Below are 21127 nucleotides of genomic sequence, written 5' to 3'. Positions count from 1 at the left end.
ACTTGTTTATAATCTTGCACTTAAAACACACTGTATGTTGTGCCACTTGATTTCAGCTCACTTTCGGGAAAGAGCTGCACAATTTTGTCCTTTTCTGTTTTTCATTCACTTTTTCCTGACGGCAGTTCCCATTTTCCAGAGAGTCGAGACATCGGTATAGTCAAACGAAATTGTCATGAACACTAGGAACATTGCCTATCTGAAAACAACCGCTTTTTCAGGTAGTCATTGTCAGTATCTATGGCGGCCTTCATGGAACACGGGAATGCGTACAGCAGAAGATGATTGGACCGTTTCTACTTTGTCCACAAAAAAACGTAAACGATTATGTAGCACTTTATGGACAGTTGATCTTGCTTCCTGCGATTCGCATGATGTACGACGGTATGACTTCTGGGGACTGCGTTGAAATACAGCTTTTACTCTGCCTACACATGCTTGAGACACAGCGGACAATCCTCTTCGAGGAAGGTCTTTGACACAGCCTGTCTCTTATAGTTTCTGAACCACCTCATTATGCTTGTTTTTGCCGTTGGCCCCTCCTATACTGGCGCCGATAATTCCGCAGTACCGTCGTCATAGATTTGGGTTCAGCATATCTGAATGACAAGATGACATCTGAAATAAAGCTACTACTGATTCCCTACTGTATCCAGTTCAGCCATTTCGTGGTCTGACCCATATGTAGGTGGCCTCGCACGCCTCCTCGTCATTTAAAGAGTTTAATCTCTGTGATGTTTATCTTTGACCCGTTAGCGACACGAGAAACGTCGGGACTGTGGGATGAAACGTTGCAAATGAAAGCTTGAATACGGACTTTCGTGTTTTCCAAAAAAATCGCGCTATCATCGAAGTGTAGAAGATGAACACATCAAAGATTGGTGCCATATTTAACAGTTGAACAATATCTGATCCTGAAGCCAAACATTAGGCGTCAGATAGGACACCTGGTCAATTATGTTCCTTTTGAGTATGAAGTAACCGCAGCTGCAGGGATCGACAATATTAATTACAATAATTAGTTAGTTAAAACAACAGTGTTATTGAAACTTCCTGGCAGATTAAAACTGTGTGCCCGACCGAGACTCGAACTCGGGACCTTTGCCTCTCGCGGGCAAGTGCTCTACCATCTGAGCTACCGAAGCACGACTCACGGCCGGTACTCACAGCTTTACTTCTGCCAGTATCTCGTCTCCTACCTTCCAAACTTTACAGAAGCTCTCCTGCGAACCTTGCAGAACTAGCACTCCTGAAAGAAAGGATATTGCGGAGACATGGCTTAGCCACAGCCTGGGGGAGGTTTCCAGAATGAGATTTTCACTCTGCAGCGGAGTGAAAATCTCATTCTGGAAACCTCCCCCAGGCTGTGGCTAAGCCATGTCTCCGCAATATCCTTTCTTTCAGGAGTGCTAGTTCTGCAAGGTTCGCAGGAGAGCTTCTGTAAAGTTTGGAAGGTAGGAGACGAGATACTGGCAGAAGTAAAGCTGTGAGTACCGGCCGTGAGTCGTGCTTCGGTAGCTCAGATGGTAGAGCACTTGCCCGCGAAAGACAAAGGTCCCGAGTTCGAGTCTCGGTCGGGCACACAGTTTTAATCTGCCAGGAAGTTTCATATCAGCGCACACTCCGCTGCAGAGTGAAAATCTCATTCTGGAAACAGTGTTATTGTTTCACACCTATTAAGCAAATAAAAGGCCTATATTCCATGGTGGACTCTAAATTCTTAACAGGGTAGGATTCACCAACAGAAAAGGGTTTTCATCATTCATCTCGATTTTGACTAGCAATGAGAAAAATATTCAGATTATATTACAATAGTTTTGTTTTTTTGTTAAAATTTAAGTAATTTTAAACTAATGAACACCATTCGTGCTTTGGTACTGTAATAGGCGGCCTCAGAGTTCGTCCCACAACGTATTACACACATACACTCCTGGAAATTGAAATAAGAACACCGTGAATTCATTGTCCCAGGAAGGGGAAACTTTATTGACACATTCCTGGGGTCAGGTACATCACATGATCACACTGACAGAACCACAGGCACATAGACACAGGCAACAGAGCATGCACAATGTCGGCACTAGTACAGTGTATATCCACCTTTCGCAGCAATGCAGGCTGCTATTCTCCCATGGAGACGATCGTAGAGATGCTGGATGTAGTCCTGTGGAACGGCTTGCCATGCCATTTCCACCTGGCGCCTCAGTTGGACCAGCGTTCGTGCTGGACGTGCAGACCGCGTGAGACGACGCTTCATCCAGTCCCAAACATGCTCAATGGGGGACAGATCCGGAGATCGTGCTGGCCAGGGTAGTTGACTTACACCTTCCAGAGCACGTTGGGTGGCACGGGATACATGCGGACGTGCATTGTCCTGTTGGAACAGCAAGTTCCCTTGCCGGTCTAGGAATGGTAGAACGATGGGTTCGATGACGGTTTGGATGTACCGTGCACTATTCAGTGTCCCCTCGACGATCACCAGTGGTGTACGGCCAGTGTAGGAGATCGCTCCCCACACCATGATGCCGGGTGTTGGCCCTGTGTGCCTCGGTCGTATGCAGTCCTGATTGTGGCGCTCACCTGCACGGCGCCAAACACGCATACGACCATCATTGGCACCAAGGCAGAAGCGACTCTCATCGCTGAAGACGACACGTCTCCATTCGTCCCACCATTCACGCCTGTCGCGACACCACTGGAGGCGGGCTGCACGATGTTGGGGCGTGAGCGCAAGACGGCCTAACGGTGTGCGGGACCGTAGCCCAGCTTCATGGAGACGGTTGCGAATGGTCCTCGCCGATACCCCAGGAGCAACAGTGTCCCTAATTTGCTGGGAAGTGGCGGTGCGGTCCCCTACGGCACTGCGTAGGATCCTACGGTCTTGGCGTGCATCCGTGCGTCGCTGCGGTCCGGTCCCAGGTCGACGGGCACGTGCACCTTCCGCCGACCACTGGCGACAACATCGATGTACTGTGGAGACCTCACGCCCCACGTGTTGAGCAATTCGGCGGTACGTCCACCCGGCCTCCCGCATGCCCACTATACGCCCTCGCTCAAAGTCCGTCAACTGCACATACGGTTCACGTCCACGCTGTCGCGGCATGCTACCAGTGTTAAAGACTGCGATGGAGCTCCGTATGCCACGGCAAACTGGCTGACACTGACGGCGGCGGTGCACAAATGCTGCGCAGCTAGCGCCATTCGACGGCCAACACCGCAGTTCCTGGTGTGTCCGCTGTGCCGTGCGTGTGATCATTGCTTGTACAGCCCTCTCGCAGTGTCCGGAGCAAGTATGGTGGGTCTGACACACCGGTGTCATTGTGTTCTTTTTTCCATTTCCAGGAGTGTATATTTCCTTACAGTTAGGGTGTTATCTACACGCCTACAACGTATTCGTTCCATCGCAGCCATTCTGCGCTGCAGTCATTACTTATTAATAGCTCCACCAGGGTAGGATGTAACTCGAGACTTTAACGCATTTCCTTTCATCCGTAACATTTAACAGTCCGCCTCCGTAGCTCAGTGGTCTGCGTGTCTGGTTGCAATGCAGAGGAACCTCTTTCGATTCCCGGTACGGCAAAGGATGCTTATTTGATGGGAGGAATGGAATGGGGTGCATTCAGCCTAGTGAGGAGCTACTTAAGTGAAAAGTGGCGGCTCTAATCTGAAGGAAGTGGACAACGACCAGAAGAGCCACGTGCTGACGCCCTCTACACAGCAACCAGTGACGTCATTGGCACAGTATGACACGGTTGTCGGTCGGTTCCGATTGGCCGTTCAGGGCCATAACGCGGAGCTTTGCTTCCTTGTAATTGTCAATAGGCGCAGACAACCGAGCGCAGAGTCATTGTTCCTACGTGGAAGCTGTGAGACATTTACAGCTTCAAGTGTGGTGTTCGTTCTTGGCTGCAGTCCCCTATACTCGCGAAATGTGCAAATGTGGTGTACTATAGGAAAGCGCAGTACCGAAATTTTAAATTAAACTTTCTTTGCGTAGTTGTTTGAGGTTGCTAACAAAGAATAAAAGATAGCATTCTTGTTATTTGTGGGAATATTTTCTGTAATGGACGAAAGTAAGAAATCTGTACAGTGCAATATTTGTAATCAAACATAATGTGGTTAAAAACGACTGTGAATAACCAGAAAAAGCATCTGGAGCGAAGAAAATTAACAATAAAACTACATGCAAAGTACTACAGTAATGCGAACTATTTTTCTAGTTTCAGTGTACTTGATAACCTACGTGGAACCTACTAAATAATTAGTAGGTTTCAGGAACCTAGTACCTGGCTGGAATTGGAACATTGTAAGGTAATACAAGTCATTAACAGTTTAGCAAATCCCTACAGGAGGCCCACTTATTACCACGTATTGTGATGACGATATCATTATAACGTGAAATAATGCATGTAATTATGCAGTGAACTTATTTTGCTTACGATAGAATAAATGGCGAACTTACTGTCAGCCACGAACCTAGTGAGTACGCGATCTATGCATGAGGATGCTGAAAGACTATTGCTATCTGTCTCCAGACAACAATGTGACCACCCAGTGATGTTTCACATCCGCATTTGTGTCAATGAGAGAGTTGTACAATCTGTGGATGGTTTAAGAAATATCCCAGTGGGGTCACCGCAACGCATTGTGCATTTGGTGTTAACTGTACCAGCCAGCTATTTCCATACCAATCAGTCAACAATAGTAACAATGAGTGTAAAGTGCGGCCTAACGGCGTACGATACGATCGATATTTACAAACTATCAGAGTGGTATTTTAAACATCGATGTTTCAATATCGATACTGAAATATATGAAACATCGTAAGTCGATGTTAAAGACGTAATATGGACCTTCGATGTTGGTAGCGAAGCAGGCTTCTAGTTACTAATTTCAATAATTACTTCGTCACTTGCTCAAATCTTTTTCTGGGTGTACCTCGTATTGACGTCAGTGCAGCTGCTAATGGAGTAGAACCAGAATTTCGAAGACAAAGTTATAATTCGTGTGTTACCAGTAGGCTCAATGTGGTAAGGACTGACAATCTGTCTGTGTTGATTACTGGTGAGCAAAGGATTGCAGAATGATTTCAACAATGTGTAGTAGAAATGATTAGCTAAGAAAAGAATTAAACCTCAAACTTAATAAAGAAGTATCCACTAAATGGAATTAAACGTTCTATACGACTGGAAGCAGCTGCAAAAATCCTTCAGTGACTAGTAATATCATATATTGACATGCTACAGCACCACCACTAACAGCGGCAAATGTTTTAGTTCTGGCATATGGTTGTGAATATTCTGTGGCCTGCGACTACGTGAGAAACTTGCGTAAGGAAAGTACGTTGCTAGCGGTAAAGTAATCCCAATAATAAAGATACAGAATATCAAAATATCTGGCATGCAACCTATGCAGACTATTGAAGAGATTCTCTGGAGTAACATCATAATAGAAATCCAAAAGCGGCTTGCTAGTTACTGAATATGTTAACACTTTAGCGATTTCAAGATGGTTAATCAAGTTCGAAAGCAGTCAAAATTATCAAGTTTTGCTAGCAGCTGTTGAAACGATCGCCAGTGTGGATTACCAACACCTTGATTCATTGCTGGAAAACAGGGAAACCAAGTTTGATTTATGGAGTGAACATTACAAACAACACAAGAAAGGAATAATTTGCACACTGGAATGGAAACGCACCTACCGTCACAGTTCCGTTATTATCTGAAAGATCGCCTTTAGGTCTTACACAAGATTCATCAGATGTATGGAATCACGTTGTTGGTACTACCTAAATAAATCTACAGAAAATTGCACTTAAATACACTGTCCGAAAAAGATTAGTACCACTGGTGGCGTCAATTTTGATCTGATGACGGCATATGCCACCTGGGGGTAGTAGATGCGCTGATAATGGTTTCCGCATTATCCACCATAAGATAGTGTAGTGACATAGTTACCAGAGCGCCATCTGTGTCTACCCTTTGATGTGGAACGCTCAAAGCCAGAAGGCTTAGTGTGCTACAAACGTGTGAAGCAAGCAGACAACCATGCCACGGAGATGCACACGTGTTTCCTACAGCCAACTGAGTGGGTTTGAAAGGAGTCAAATTGTGGCCTTCGGAGTGTCTGGATGGTTCTTTCGGAGAATTGCCACACATGTTGGACGTGCTGTGTCAGTTATGCAACGATGCTGGTGTCAGCGGTCATGTGAACATTCTCATACACGTGGATGAGGTTTTGGACGTCCATGCAGCACAGACAACCGCCAGGATCATCGCTTTGTAAGAGCAGCAGTGGCACACCATACAGCTAACAGGGCACAGATAAGAGGGCTTGTGAGACGTGTCAACACGAACTGTTGCGAACCGGTTATTAACAGTGGGACTACAGGCAAGCATACCTCTAGCCCGTTTTTCACTCACGCCACAGCATCGATGTGGACGGATCGCCTGGTGCCGTCAGAGGATCACTTGGCTAATGGAATGGCACGCCTTGTCTTCAGCAATGAAAGCAGATTCTGGCAGCACGCAAGTGATAATCGTTTGCGGGTACGACATATACCTGGTGAAGGCTGTATCGCAAAGTGCATTCGTGCAAGATACACTGGCCCCTCCCTTGGCCTTATGGTCTGGGGTGCGATAAGCTACAACTCTCGTTCACTTTTGGTGCTTCTGGAGGGGACGCTAACCAGCGCTCGGTACGTGCAGAATGTTGTTAGTTCCGTTCTTTTTTCCGTTCTTGCATCAGGAAGGTGATGTGTAGTTCCAATAGAATAATTCTCGCTCAAACGCTGCCCGTGCTCTGCATCTGATATCTGTGCACGATTCACGGCAGCACCTTCCTTGGCCAGCATCGTCTCCGGACTTATCTCCAATCGAGCACTTGTGGGATATGATGGGACGAGAAGTAACTCGTGCAGTTCTTCAACCAACAACTCTTGCAGCACTATACGAACACGTCGAGCAGGCCTGGCATAACTTATCCCAGGACAGTATTCACCATCTGTACGATCGACTGAATGCTAGAGTCAGAGCCTGCATTGACGCCCGTGGAGGCTACACCACGTACTAATATGGGTGTTATTGATCTGTAAAAGTAATCATTTGATGTACTCCATGTGCACTGTTGCAACAATAAATCTTGAGTGAACTGAAAACCTCTGAAAGGATGTACTAATTTTTTTCCAGCAGTATATTTGAGCTGTGTAGTAACTTTTTCAGCTTCTGAAAAATATCCTCCAAAGCAGCACATGCTTTCTGTCAAGGACACAATTGACTGAAATACATTAAATATATTCGCAATTGCGAATATGGACGAACATCAGCTGTAGAATGGAATGACGACAATGAAACTTTGTGCCGGTCCGGGAGTCGAACCCGTATTTCACGCTTATCGCGCGCGGTCACCTTACCATTTGCTAGTCAGACCCAGACTTCCACATGTCGTCAACCATGCGTCTGCTATCTCTACTCGTACATCATTTATGTGTATTCCCATACAGCTGGGGTGTTTGACTTGAAAGTCACTTGCCCGGTGTCGGCGGATAAATACGATATTGCAGTGCCTGTTTTATTCTCAATACAATGCAATATTTTTTCAGACATGCATGCATGTCCAAAGGAACGTTGCAGCGTATTCTGAATAACACAGGCACTACAGTATCGTTCAATTGGCTGAAGTGAAACTTCTCTCAAGAATGTTACTTTTACAGTCAGCAGACAAAATTTTGAGGGATAATTAATGATTAATTAATGTTAATTAATGCTGCATTTATCGATTAATTATATGATATTACATGTATTTGTACGTTGCTTTTTTGCCGTTCTATAAATTTGTCATTTAACATCGATTATTATCATCCATAGACTTTTGGATATCGATCATGAAATCGAATTTAACATGGACGATTTACAATCCCGCTCATGGGCGCAGTGGTACCGACCGTGCAGCACGTGGACTGTGACGCGCGCAACGTCAGCGTTGCTGGGCCGGCACGAGTAGTCGCCGGAGTCCCTCGGGTGGGCGTCCTGCACCAGCAGGTAGCTGGTCGTCACCTCGCCCTTGTCGGTGATCACCGACACGCCGCCCCGCGCCGAGTCGTAGCTGATCACCTGCGCAAAACAATTCTCTCATAGTGTCTCACTGCCATCGTCTTTTCAAAGTACAGATACACTATCTGATCAAAAGTATCCGCACACCTATTAGTCGACATTAACATGGAGTGTGTCCTCCCTTCGCCTTATGACGGCTTGAAATCTGCTGGGAACTCTTTCAAGGAGGTGTCTGAATATCTGTAGTGGAATGACAGCCCAGGAACGTTATTTTTCACTAACCGTTATTTCACAGATGCTGCTTGATGACAGGACGCATTGTATGTTGACACATACAGTCATAAAAAAATGGCTCTGAGCACTATGGGACTTAACATCTGAGGTCATCAGTCCCCTAGAACTTAGAACTACTTAAACCTAATTAACCTAAGGACATCACACACATCCATGCCCGAGGCAGGATTCGAACCTGCGACCGTAGCTGTCGCGCGGTTCCGGACTGAAGCGCCGAGAACCGCTCGGCCACCGCGGCCGGCACACAGTCATCGTCTCCGAACTGTTCTTCTACTGTACGCATTACACAGTGCTGTAAATATCCGTCAGCATATAGCGTTTTCTGAAGAGCAATAAGGGGACCACCCCCTAACCACGGAAAACACTCCTACACTGAAACACGAGTTCCTCTGTACTTCACAGTTGGCGCTACACATGCTGTCAGGTAACGTTCTGTAGGCATTCGCCAAATCCAAGCCCTTCCATTGGATTGCTACAGGGTATGTGTGATTCATCACTCCAAATTATTAGTTAACAGTCCTCCACTGTCTACGGGCGTCTCTTGTTACACAACTTCAAGCATCGCTTAGCACTGAGTACAGCTTACGAATACCTGCTCGACTATCGTACCCCCACTCCATACGCACCGCCATTGTGCTAGCCGGTAGCAGTTTGGAACTCACACATGATTCCTTCCGCCGATTTCATGCGAGATTTTACAACTACACTCGCAATACTCGGCGGCCCCTGAGCGTCAATAAACGAACTTCGCCAGGTCTTGGGTTAGCTGTGGTTGTTCTCACACGTTTCAATTTGACAGTCACAACACCAACAGTCGACACAGGTAGCTTTAGAAGTGTTGAAATGTTGTTGCTGGATTTGTTACTCAGGTGACATTCAATCATAAATGTACGAAGTCACTGAACTCTCCCTATCGACAGACTTGCTATTATTGCTTCTCTATTGACAACGCAGTACTCCCCGCCTGCCGGCCGGGCTGTCCGAGCGGTTCTAGGAGCTACAGTCTGAAACCGCGCGACCGCTTCGGTCGCAGGTTCGAATCCTGCCTCGGCATGGATGTGTGTGATGTCCTTAGGTTAGTTAGGTTTAAGTAGTTCTAAGTTCTAGGGGACTGATGACCTCAGAAGTTAAGTCCCATAGTGCTCAGAGCCATTTGAACCATTTTGAACTCTCCACCTACTTTTATAGTGGCGGGTCTGCCTCTCGTGGCTTCTGGTGGCCACGTCCACATTAAATAAAAGGGGCCATATACTTTTGATGAGTTGGTGTAAGCCCGTATCTCGTGGTCGTGCGGTAGCGTTCTCGCTTCCCACGCCCGGGTTCCCGGGTTCGATTCCCGGCGGGGTCAGGGATTTTCTCTGCCTCGTGATGGCTGGGTGTTGTGTAATGTCCTTAGGTTAGTTAGGTTTAAGTAGTTCTAAGTTCTAGGGGACTGATGACCATTGATGTTAAGTCCCATAGTGCTCAGAGCCAGTTGGTGTAATACCGGAATACAGGAGTCTCAGTTTGCATGGGACCAAATTCACTGTTTATTAAGACAAATCTAAAGTAAATGTTCTCTACGTTTGCGGCAAACTTGATTCGCGACGCTCTATAGCCTCCCCTATCCTTGAGACTCTGGCTTGCTGCCGTCCTTCTATCAACACGTTACACGTTCCATTCGGCTTCAGACACTCGATGTCCTTTTTCAGAGTAATTTCAATTCTTTTCGCCTCCAAGAATATGAACGTATCCATCTAATCTACTCTTATCTCTAACCATAACCTACCTGACCCATCACAAATGAACGCTGCAACCCACCGTATCTTAGTTCAGCTGTCAACCCACACATCTCCTAACCGCTACATCCCACCTACTAGTTCCTTCCAACTTGTATAACCAACATTACATTCCGTGTAACATTCTCCATAATACATCCCACATCCCAAATCCCCATCCACAGCTACCACAAGCCCCCATCATATCACCATCATCGCACCATAAACATCACTCATTTTACATTTCAAATGTTTTGCATTAAAAATGTAAATAGTGTAATGCAGTGACCGAAGAGCGACACTTTGGCTGCTACCAGCCCGCTCTTACAGTTAGAAGTGAGGACGAAAATAACTTAAAAACCGAGTGATTACGACTAGTATCCAAAATCTCACCTTATTACGAAGCGAAAGTATATTTTCGAAATAGATCGTCGGACGGTTAACATAAGAAGGTAAGATATCTGGATTACAAATTTCCAAAACACATAATTGTAAAAGTCCTGTCACATAAGATATACTCAATGTAACAGTCTATCCCATAACAATGAAATTGTTAATCGGAGATTTGGTTACCCTTGGTTGCCACACATGCTTGGTAGTGACGTGGCGTACTCCCGATGAGGTGCTTCAAAAGCTCTGTTAGCAGAGTATTCCAGTCGTGAGAAGCCATCTCACTACTACATGTTAGACATGATCTACAAGATTCGGAGTCAGATATTTCTCTGACCATTCCATTAAATGGGCATTCTCACCAGCGTCGGTTAAGCCGTAAACTTGTTTAAGAGATTGTATTCTGTTCACGACGAAGGTGCAAATATGATCGAGGACTGCACACATTAGCACAACATACAGGTACCTAACTCTGAGCAGGCAGTACAATTACGATTTATGGGGAATATTGTTCGTCTTTTATTTTTCAATGTGTACCTTTCGCCGACTTTTTTATCTTTTCGATGTTGCTATAATATAATCAAGATCTACGTTACTGATATGTAAGTGCAGTGACTTTCTCGAGCGAACTACGAATTTCTTCAGTATTCCTAAAGGAGTGTTTGAACTGCATTCCCATAGTTGACTTTACATGTAAATTTGCTGGTCTTCCTCTACATCTACATCAACATCTACATGGATACTCTGCAATACACATTTAAGTGCCTGGCAAAGGGTTCATCGAACCACCTTCACAATTCTCTATTATTCCAATCTCGTATAGCACGCGGAAAGAACGAACACCTACATCTTTTCGTACGAGCTCTGATTTCCATTATCTTATCGTGGTGATCGTTCCTCCCTATGTAGGTCGGTGTCAACAAAATATTTTCGCATTCAGAGGAGAAATTTGGTGATTGGAATTTCGTAAGAAGATTCCGTCGCAACGAAAAACGCTTAATGATGTCCAGCCCAAATCCCGTATCATTTCAGTGACACTCTCTCCCATATTTCGCGATAATACAAAACGTTCTGCCTTTCTCTGAACTTTTTCGATGTACTCCGTCAGTCCTATCTAGTAAGGATCCCACACCGCGCAGCAGTATTCTAAAAGAGGGCGGACAAGCGTAGTGTAGGCAGTCTCCTTAGTAGGCCTGTTACATTTTCTAAGTGTGCTGCCAATAAAAAGCAGTCTCTGGTTAGCCTTCCCCTCAACATTTTCAATGTGATCCTTCCAATTTAAGTTGTTCGTAATTGTAATACCTAGGGATCTAGTTGAATTTACAGGCTTTTAGATTAGACTGATTTATCGTGTAACCGAAGTTTAACGAATTCCTTTTAGCACTCATATGGATGACCTCACACTTTTCGTTGTTTAGGGTCAACTGCCACTTTTTGCACCTTTCAGATATCTTTTATAAATCGTTTTGCAGTTTGTTTTGATCTTCAGATGACTTTATTAGTCGACAAACGACAGCGTCATCTGCAAACAACCGAAGACGGCTGCTCAGATTGTCTCCAAAATCGTTAACATAGATAAGGAACAGCAATGAGCCTATACCACTACCTTGGGGAACGCCAGAAATCACTTCTGTTTTACTCGATGACTTTCCGTCAGTTACTACGAACTGTGACCTCTTTGACAGGAAATCACAAATCCAGTCACATAAGTGAGACGATATTCCATAAGCACGCAATTTCACTACGAGTCGCTTGTGTGGTACAGTGTCAAAAGCCTTCCAGAAATACGGAATCGATCTGAAATCCCTTGTCAATAGCACTCAGCACTTCATGTGAACAAAGAGCTAGTTGCGTTTCACAGGAACGATGGGTTTAGCCCGTGTTGACTGTGTGTCAACAGACCGTTTTCTTCGAGGTAATTCATAATGTCCGAACGCAATATATGTTCCAAAATCCTGCTGCATATCGACGTTAGAGATATGGGCCTGTAATTTAGTAGATTATTACCATTCTTGAATATTGGTGTGACCTGTGCAACTTTCCAGTCTTTCGGTACGGATCTTTCGTCGAGCGAACGGTTCCATATGATTGTTAAATATGGAGTTAATGCATCAGCATACTCCGAAAGACGAGCGGCAGTCATGTTGGTAACCCACCATTTTCAGGGCGTCTCCAGACACTTTTCGGTCAGCAATTTCATTGAGTGGAGTACAAATGTCTTCAGTGATAAGTCTCGCTTCGAACTGAGCCCCGATGACCAGCGGAAACGTGTCTGGAGACGTCCCGGACAACGGTGGGATGCTAGTCTAAATGTTGTCCGCTTTACGGCCCGACGACCAAGAGTGAAGGTCTGGGGTAGCATTTCTTTTCATAGCACCCTTACAGCACAGCGGTACGTCGACAAAATTCTACGGCAAGCCATCCTGGGCTTAAATTTCAGTAAGACAATGCCCTTCGACACAGGGCGAGAGTTTCTGCTGCTTGTCTTGGTGCTTATCAAAAACTACCTTAGCCAGCAAGGTCGCCAGATCTCTCGCAAGTTGCGAAGTTTTTGAGCATTATGGGCAACGCCCTTCAACCAGCTCAGGATTTTGACGATCTAACGCACCAATTGAGCAGTATTTAGGATGATATCCCTCAGAAGGACAGCCAGCAACCCTGTCAATCGATGGTAAGACGAATAACTGCTTGCATAAGGGCCGGAGGTGGAGCAACGCGTTATTGACTTGATCAATTTGTGAAACTCTTTTTCTCGAATAATTCATAGAATTTTTCTGAAATTGTAATCATTTGTTTGTCTGTATATGCACGTCGCATCTACCAATTTCCGTCTCATTCGGAAAATTCCTTCGTGGCGCGTCGTTTTTTTTATGCCTTAGAGTGTAATTCACACTAAAAAATATATTTTTCTGTACAGAGTTGTATTTCAATACATAACCTCACTGGCACAACCCGAAAATGAACATCACCACAATTCAGATTATACTTATATGGATATGGTGTCTGTTCTTTCGGACATGCCTGAAAGAACAGACACTATACCCATGTAAGTGTATAGTTCTGGCAATACCGGCCATGACCTCCTTCTTCTGTGCGGATGCACATATATTTACCAGAACTCTTACGGGACTTGGTAAGAATGTCTTCCGTGAGTAATGAGTGTGTTGGGTAAGGACACTACTAATGTAGTGTGTGGACATATAAGGTGAGAATGTGGGTCTCACGGGAGGCGTACGCGAGATAGTCCGTGCAGTCGCACTATCTTCTGTGCCCTTGGTGGCTCAGATGGATAGAGCGTCTGCCATATAAGCAGGAAATCCCGGGTTCGAGTCCCGGTCGGGGCACACATTTTCATCTGTCCCTGTTGATATTTATCAACGCCCGTCAGCAGCTGAAGGTATTAATATATAATTCTGGCAATTCAGATTAATGGAATTTACATGTAACTATAATGCAGCTGATGGCAGCATTCTGCCGAAATGCGTCTTGCTACTTAAATATTAATAAAAAGTGACTGAAGCAGCAGAAATTACCTCATCAATTTACAATACAGTCGTTGTACTCAAACACTACTATATAAAATGGACAAATCTAAATTTTACGAGTGGAAAAGTTGATGGTGAAATATTGTGATATGATATAGAAGACTTAATTTTGAATAGCACCGTAATAAGGCGAATAACAAGTTTAGGAAAGAATTTTGATAAAATGTTGTAATATGACATCATTGTCACCATATCCCACGTCGTTCCATCTCATTCGTAGGATCGGCGAACGCTTCGTCACCAATTACGGTATTTGAACATTTCTCCCTCTTCGATGTTGTCTCAGATATATCCTCTCTGCTAGATGTCAAATTTCTGTATTAAAATCTTTACTTCTCATGGTCCATGTTTCACAACCAAATGACAAAATAGACATGTTTCAGAGATGTCTGTTTTACGTTTTAGAGGCACTTTCTTGTTCATTATTAGGTCTATAACTATTCGATGAAAGTTACTACCTGCTTGAATTCTGTGAGTGATTTCTTTGTCTATAGAACTCGTATTGGAGACAATACTCGCAAGATATTTGAAATCATGTGTCATCTATAGCTGTTTCCCCTCCATTTCAACATATCCCATCGGTTGCCCACATCTTTTCATGACCATCACCTCAATTTTCCTAGGCATCGCTTGGGTTTGTAAGCAATCTCCATTTGTTCAGAAGCTGACTCGCTAGGCCTATCACTTTCGAAGATCTGTTGGGGTTGCCTCCCTTAGCCTTTGCAGTTTCCACTCGACCACAAGGCACTGGCTCTCTTCTCATTTGATCCCCAGAAAGGAGGATCTCCACATCTGTCAACTTCACCGCACTGAAGTCTCCTACTCCTGCATGCTGCCATTAAGGCCTTCATACGTAGCCCTTGGCATGAGTTTCATGCTGTAACTCACGAGATTCGGTCTCTGTCTGAAGTCAGACATCTTATCACTCCGGCCTACTGAAGTGTAGGATACCTACCTCCATGGACGCGCCAGTCGGGAATTGTTCGGGTGGTGGGGTAGGGAAGGTTGCCCCAACTCCCTTGAACCGGTTTAATAGTTTTGTGTGATGCCACAACCGAATCTCATGTGACATATGAGATTTAATTTTTCATCATGTAGGTGCCGTATCTAATAGGATGGTGTCCTACTGAAAAAACAAAATTTGTCGCAACTGTCAGTTCATTAACTGCGTGGGGGATAAAATATACGACAACTGAGGGCTAGACTGTCACTCTCGAATGCGTGCTTCAGAGTATTAACACACTTAAAGTTAATGCATGTAGTGCTATAGTAATGATAGTTTATCATTCTGTAATTGCTTTAAATTGAATATAAAAATGTGTGACACATTCTTCGTCTAAGACCGAATTTGTGAATGCAATGGAAAACGTGAGAGTACCTAGGATCATAAATGTGATAGGGAGATCTGTTGTACATCTCAGATCTAGTGGAGGCATAGTGCACTGAGGTGACAAAACTCTTGGAATAGCGATATGCGCGTATACAGATGACGGTAGTATAGCGTACACAAGGTATAAAAAGGCAGTGCACTGGCGGAGCTGTCATATGTGCTCAGATGATTCACGTGGTAAAGTTTCCGACGTAATTTAACGATCTTTGAACGCGGAATGGTAGTTGGTGCCAGACGCATGGGACATTAGATTTCGGAAACCGTTGGGGAATCCAATATTCAGAGATCCACAGTGTCAAGAGTGTGCCGAGAACACAAAATTTCAGGCATTGCCTCTCACCACGTACAACACAGCAGTTGACGGCCTTCGCTAAACGACCGAAAGCAGCGGCAATTGCGTAGAGTTGTCAGTGCTAATAGAAGAGTAACACTAACACTGTGTGAAATAACCGTAGAAATCAATGTGAGACGTACGACGAAAGTGTGCGTTAGGTCAGTGTGTCGAAATTTCTCGGTAAGGAGCTGTGGCAGCGGGCGATAAACGCGAGTGTCCTTGCTAACAGTACGACATCGTCTGCGGCGCCTCTCCTACGCTCGTTACCATAACGATTGGACCCTAGACGACTGAAAAACAGTGGCTTGCTCAGATGAGTCCCGATTTCAGTTGGTAAGAGCTAATGGTAATGTTGCGCTGACCGCACGAAGCCATGGACCCAAGTTGTCAAGAAGGCATTGTGCAAGCTACTGATGGCTCCAAAATGAGCATCGAATCCAGGTCTCCTACTTACAACGCAGGTGTACTACCTACTTAGCCACATTGGCACAGCGGTTCGCCCAACTGCACGGATTACCCTGGGACGACTCCCTCCTCTATCCAAATTCTCACTGCCGCCCCAGTCTACTTTAAATTCCCCCTTACACACGAACAGACTTGCCGAGGCTCCCAATCTTATGGAATAGCACCTCAGCATCGAACATAAATAGGGGGTCCAGCCTGACACCCAAGTGTAGGTATCTATACAAATTAAAATGACACAATTTTAGAGATTTTATTGGTCTCATACAGATATTATCTTAGGTATACAGACTGAAGCCGCAAGTGAAAATTTGCAGCAAGGCCGGGAATCGAACCTAAGCCTTGTGTTTCATGTGTAATGGGGAATTTCAAGTAGACTGGGGCGGCAGAGAGAATTAGGATCGAGGAGTCATGCCAGGGTAATGCGTGCACTTGGGCGAACCGCTGTGCCAGTGTGGTTTCGTAGCTAGTGCACCTGCGTTGTAAGTAGGAGAGCCGGGTTCGATTCCCAGGTTCCGTGCAAATTTTCACTTCCTGCTTCAGTCTATATACACGAAACGATTAATTAATTTTGCAAAAGATATTAAATCGGATGAAATCAATGCTCTGCTGGTGGCCACATTCGTATGCACCGTTTGGATTTTACATGAAAAAGCAGTCGCCCTCGTGCGGACTTTACGTGAAAAAACAGTCATCCTTAAATAACTTCAGACTGGAACGAGGCTTATGGTCCTAATTTGGCGTGCCTGTTCATCGTACCTTGGTCTAAAATAAGCATTAATCGTTTGAAAAAAATCTTGATTGTTTTTGATATTATGTGCAGAAAACTCGTTTTTCTAGGAAGTTTTTGAAGCGCGCCACTTCTGTACTTTAAACATTTACGAATCGGTTAAAACGTCGCACGAAGGTAGGTAACCAAATAAAGTCAAAACCGATTTTATTTTATTCAGTAATCTTTATCCACTAACGAGGTACGATGGTTTAAAGTTGAGCTAAATGTAGCACGCTAAATTCGGTCTTCGGTGAATTGAATGCGCGGAAACGCTTTAAAGCAGTGATCATCAAACTGCTGCCCGCGGGCTGCATGTGGCCTAAATTAAATATTCGTCCGGCCCTTAGTTCTCAGATTATTTTATAACAATATGCATTTAGCAGTTAATTGGCGAATGCAAAAAACATCAACAACCGTTAAGAGCTTCTTAAGACTGCAATGTTCACGCTCAGTAACAAACAAAAATACTTACATAGACAGTAATGTTATAAGATGCGCTTAATTTTAATTGAAGCTGGTGAATTCGGTTGTGATCAAAGTAAAATTAGCCGCTTGCCTCAGGGGCAGAGGGGTGACTGGCACGGCCACTGTGGGGTTACGGGATGTGAGAGAGGGTATGTTGCATTGTTTGCCTTCCATTACAGACAACTTACGGGTGTACACGATTCGTACCGATCAGCTACTGTTTTATAAATTTTTACATTGATGTAACACAGATTCGTGAATGTGCATTGTGGAGACGGTCATCTTCACATGCTGTTATAATACAATGCAGTGAGTAGAAGAAAACTGGTATTTCATTCATCAAACTTCATAAGAGCAAATATTATTATTAACCCAAGTCATACACACACATATTGGAACCAACAACACTTCACCACGCAAATATAGTGTCACAGCTTATAGACCTCTCAGGTGGGCAGCAATCTGAAATGGGCCACAATCAGCAAGAAGTGTTCCGAAAGGTACCGACATGAAGCGATCAGTACTTTGGGCTGCCTGCCAAGTTCTCACGTGTCTGTTATAGAATAATACTATCAACAACAAAAGAGACCAATAATTATAGAAGTTCAATTTTTGAGCGCTCTTCAAATTATAGAGACGTGTGAGGTCGAGGTTTTATTTAAAATTTTCTCCTTGTAATTACCACCGAGAAAATGGCTTAGCATGGACAGAAGGTTTACCAATCGTGCAGCAGGTGTTAACTGCATCTATAGTGCGATTAATATTATATTGCATTTGACTGTTTGGAGCTTGTGTTATATGTATCTGACTGTGCCAATCATTTCTTGCAGTCTAGTCTATAAAATGTGCATAGGTGCTATCTGCCCAACATGAGCTCTGTTACAATCCTCAATGCGTCACTACAAGTGGCAACACAGTGTGTCCCTTTAGTCAGCTGGCAAGTAATAAGTAATTTTAGTCACACTATAATGAGAATAGCGTCTCACATGATAGTCAAAGACTCCTTATTTAGAAGATGCTCTATGGATTGTATATATTTGAAATTTGAATGTGTGCAAATATGGACTAGAAAAAAAAACATCACAACACACATTAATTAAATAAATTTTGTACTTAAATTTACGGGTAAAGAATAAATACTAACCATTTGCAATTGTTAGCTGTACGTGACTCCGCTGCCAAATCGAAAATATACTGGAGGAATTACAGTAGGCGTGCGAAAAGTTGGCTTGCCACTTTAGGGACAAAGCGGTGTGCGGGGGCAGATACATTGTCGTTGGAAGCTGAGGGGGTTCGATAGAGGAAAGTTTTCTTGTTTCTCTTCCAGTGCTGATAACTCAAGGGCGTGTGTGCTTTGTACTGATCAGGTGCTAAGGTATCAATTTCAAACGGAAGTAACATGGATTCTTGAGTGTGCGTTATAGAGACGGTTTTCTTTGAACGCGGCACATATTTGTAACAAGGAATATGAAATTAAATTAAGTTCGTTGTAATGAAACGCAATGAGAAGAAAAATAATGGAATTCAAGTAATTTAGTTAATGTTTGTAATCGTGTCTCCTATTGTAATATTGCGTTTAAATGCAAATTCAAGTACCTGTTATAAATCAAGTAATCATCGGTTCACACAGACAGCACAACACATTTTCAGGCAAATTATGGTCCCAATTACGGTACGCTGAGGGTGACAGCAATCTGAAGCAGAGAGCAGACTACACGAAGTGTTCCGAATGGTGCCGATTTATAGGGATTATTACTTGGGGGCAAGCAGCTACCTTATTGCATTCTTACTATAGCTAGTCTATCGGGGGCTCATAACATACTAATTTATGTTGGTTACCAATTGGTAATAAGACAGATGAATTAGCAGTCCGAGGTACCACCCAATCAGTATGCGCTCTTGAGCAAGTTTGACGATTATTGTTACGTGCATAATGGTCTGAGGCACCTCGCCACGGTTCGCATGACTCCATGACTCCCCCCCCCCCCCCCCCCCCCCCCTGTCGGAGGTTCGAGTCCTCCCTCGGGCATATGTATGTGTGTGTGTGTGTGTGTGTGTGTGTGTGTGTGTGTGTGTGTGTGTGTGTGTGTTGTCCTTAGCGTAAGTTAGTTTAAGTTAGATTATGTAGTGTATAAGCCTAGGGACCGATGAACTCAGCAGTTTGGTCCCATAGGGACTTTCCACAAATTTCCAATTGGGTTGGGGAACCAACACATGTTGGTGCTGATTTAAGAATTTAAGACGACGTCAAACGCGCCAATACGGTCCAAGATGCATAGGTCAAGAAGGTCCTGTAATTGGGACTCCAACACCCCTTGACCTCAACAGACAAAAATTACTAAACTTGCTAATAGAGCGTACATGAGAGTTACGTCCTCTCACTACCTTCCACAACTATAAAATATGTATCTGATCTACCCTCACCTCTGTTCAGTCCCAGCACACTGTCTTAATCTATCGAGAAGTTTAAATCAGTGCACACTCTGCTGCAGAGTGGAAATTGTCTGTTGCGGTCAAGTGGTGTTGGAGGCCCAATTACAGGCCCTTCTTGACCTATGCATCTTGGACCGCATTGGCGAGTTTGACGATTTTCGCTATGAATCGTCTAAAACACACACACATACACATATATATGTGTGTGCAACCAAGCCACTTGTCCTCTTGTGGTATTTCGATTTTCCCTGTGAATCGTCTAAAACACACACACACACACACACACATATATATATCTGTGTGTGTGTGTGTGTGTGTGTGTGTGTGTGTGTGTGTGTGTGTGTTTTAGACCATTCATAGCGAAAATCGTCAAACTCGCCAATACGGTCCAAGATGCATAGGTCATATATATATATATATATATATATATATATATATATATATATATATATGTGTGTCTGTGTGTCTGTGTTTTAGACGATTCACAGGGAAAATCGAAAAAAATAGTGCACAAGAGGACAAGTGGCTTGGTTGCATTCCCAGAAATTCATGGATCAATAAATAACAATTCTTCCTTTGTTTCACTGATGCCATGTCCCGCGCTGACGCAGGGTCGGCATTGTTAGGAACGGATTTGGCAAGATTAGTGGAAAGGTGTGGCCGGATGCCCTTCCTGCCGCCACCCTGTACCCACTGGGACGGAATTAGTGCACCGTTGCTGTCCGCGTCTATTGTAATTAATGGAATAGTGCGACGTGTTCAGATGTCTGCAAGTCGGGTAACTGAGGTGGAACGCGGGGACCAGCCCGGTATTCACCTAGCGGGGTGTGGAAAACCGCCTAAAAACCACATCCAGGCTGGCCGGCACACCGACCGACGTCGGTAATCCGCTGGACGGATTCGATCCGGTGTCGGTGCGCCTACCCGAGTCGAGGAAGCAACGCATCAGCGCTCTCGGCTTACCTGGCGGGTGGATCAATAAATAACAATCTTATAAAATAATTATAGAAGCTGAAGAAATGAATTAAAATTTGTGCCACACCTCAGACTCGAGCCAAGGTCTCCTGCTCAGGAGGCTCATGTGCTAGCCATTACACCACTGTTGCAGTATATTTAGCATAGTTGCACAGATTACCCTAGTCCAATGCCGTTCCTAACACGAACTTCAATTCACACTTTCAGCATCAGTATTGCCTAGGTTCACCAGTATTGGAACAGCACCCCAGTTTTGTAC

The 21127-nt window shown here is 44.3% G+C and overlaps 1 protein-coding gene and 1 non-coding gene across 3 annotated transcripts in view; one reads left to right on the top strand and one right to left on the bottom strand.

The window, feature by feature from the left end:
• The window catches only part of LOC124555555 (protein turtle homolog B-like), a 434783-nt gene that overhangs the window by 50326 nt on the left and 363330 nt on the right, over nt 1–21127 (bottom strand). For both annotated transcript variants that reach the window (XM_047129511.1, XM_047129512.1), the window contains one exon: nt 7943–8111. In XM_047129511.1, coding sequence (XP_046985467.1) covers nt 7943–8111 — 169 coding nt within the window. The remainder of the gene's footprint in view (nt 1–7942; nt 8112–21127) is intronic.
• Trnai-uau lies at nt 13762–13836 on the top strand. Its single transcript has one exon. It is a non-coding gene; the product is annotated as a tRNA-Ile (tRNA).

This window comes from Schistocerca americana, chromosome X (genome assembly GCF_021461395.2).
Source record: "Schistocerca americana isolate TAMUIC-IGC-003095 chromosome X, iqSchAmer2.1, whole genome shotgun sequence".
NCBI classification, from domain to species: Eukaryota; Metazoa; Arthropoda; class Insecta; order Orthoptera; family Acrididae; genus Schistocerca; species Schistocerca americana.
The sequence above is the reverse complement of the archived record's forward strand: the minus strand, read 5'-3'. Positions and strand labels throughout refer to the sequence as shown.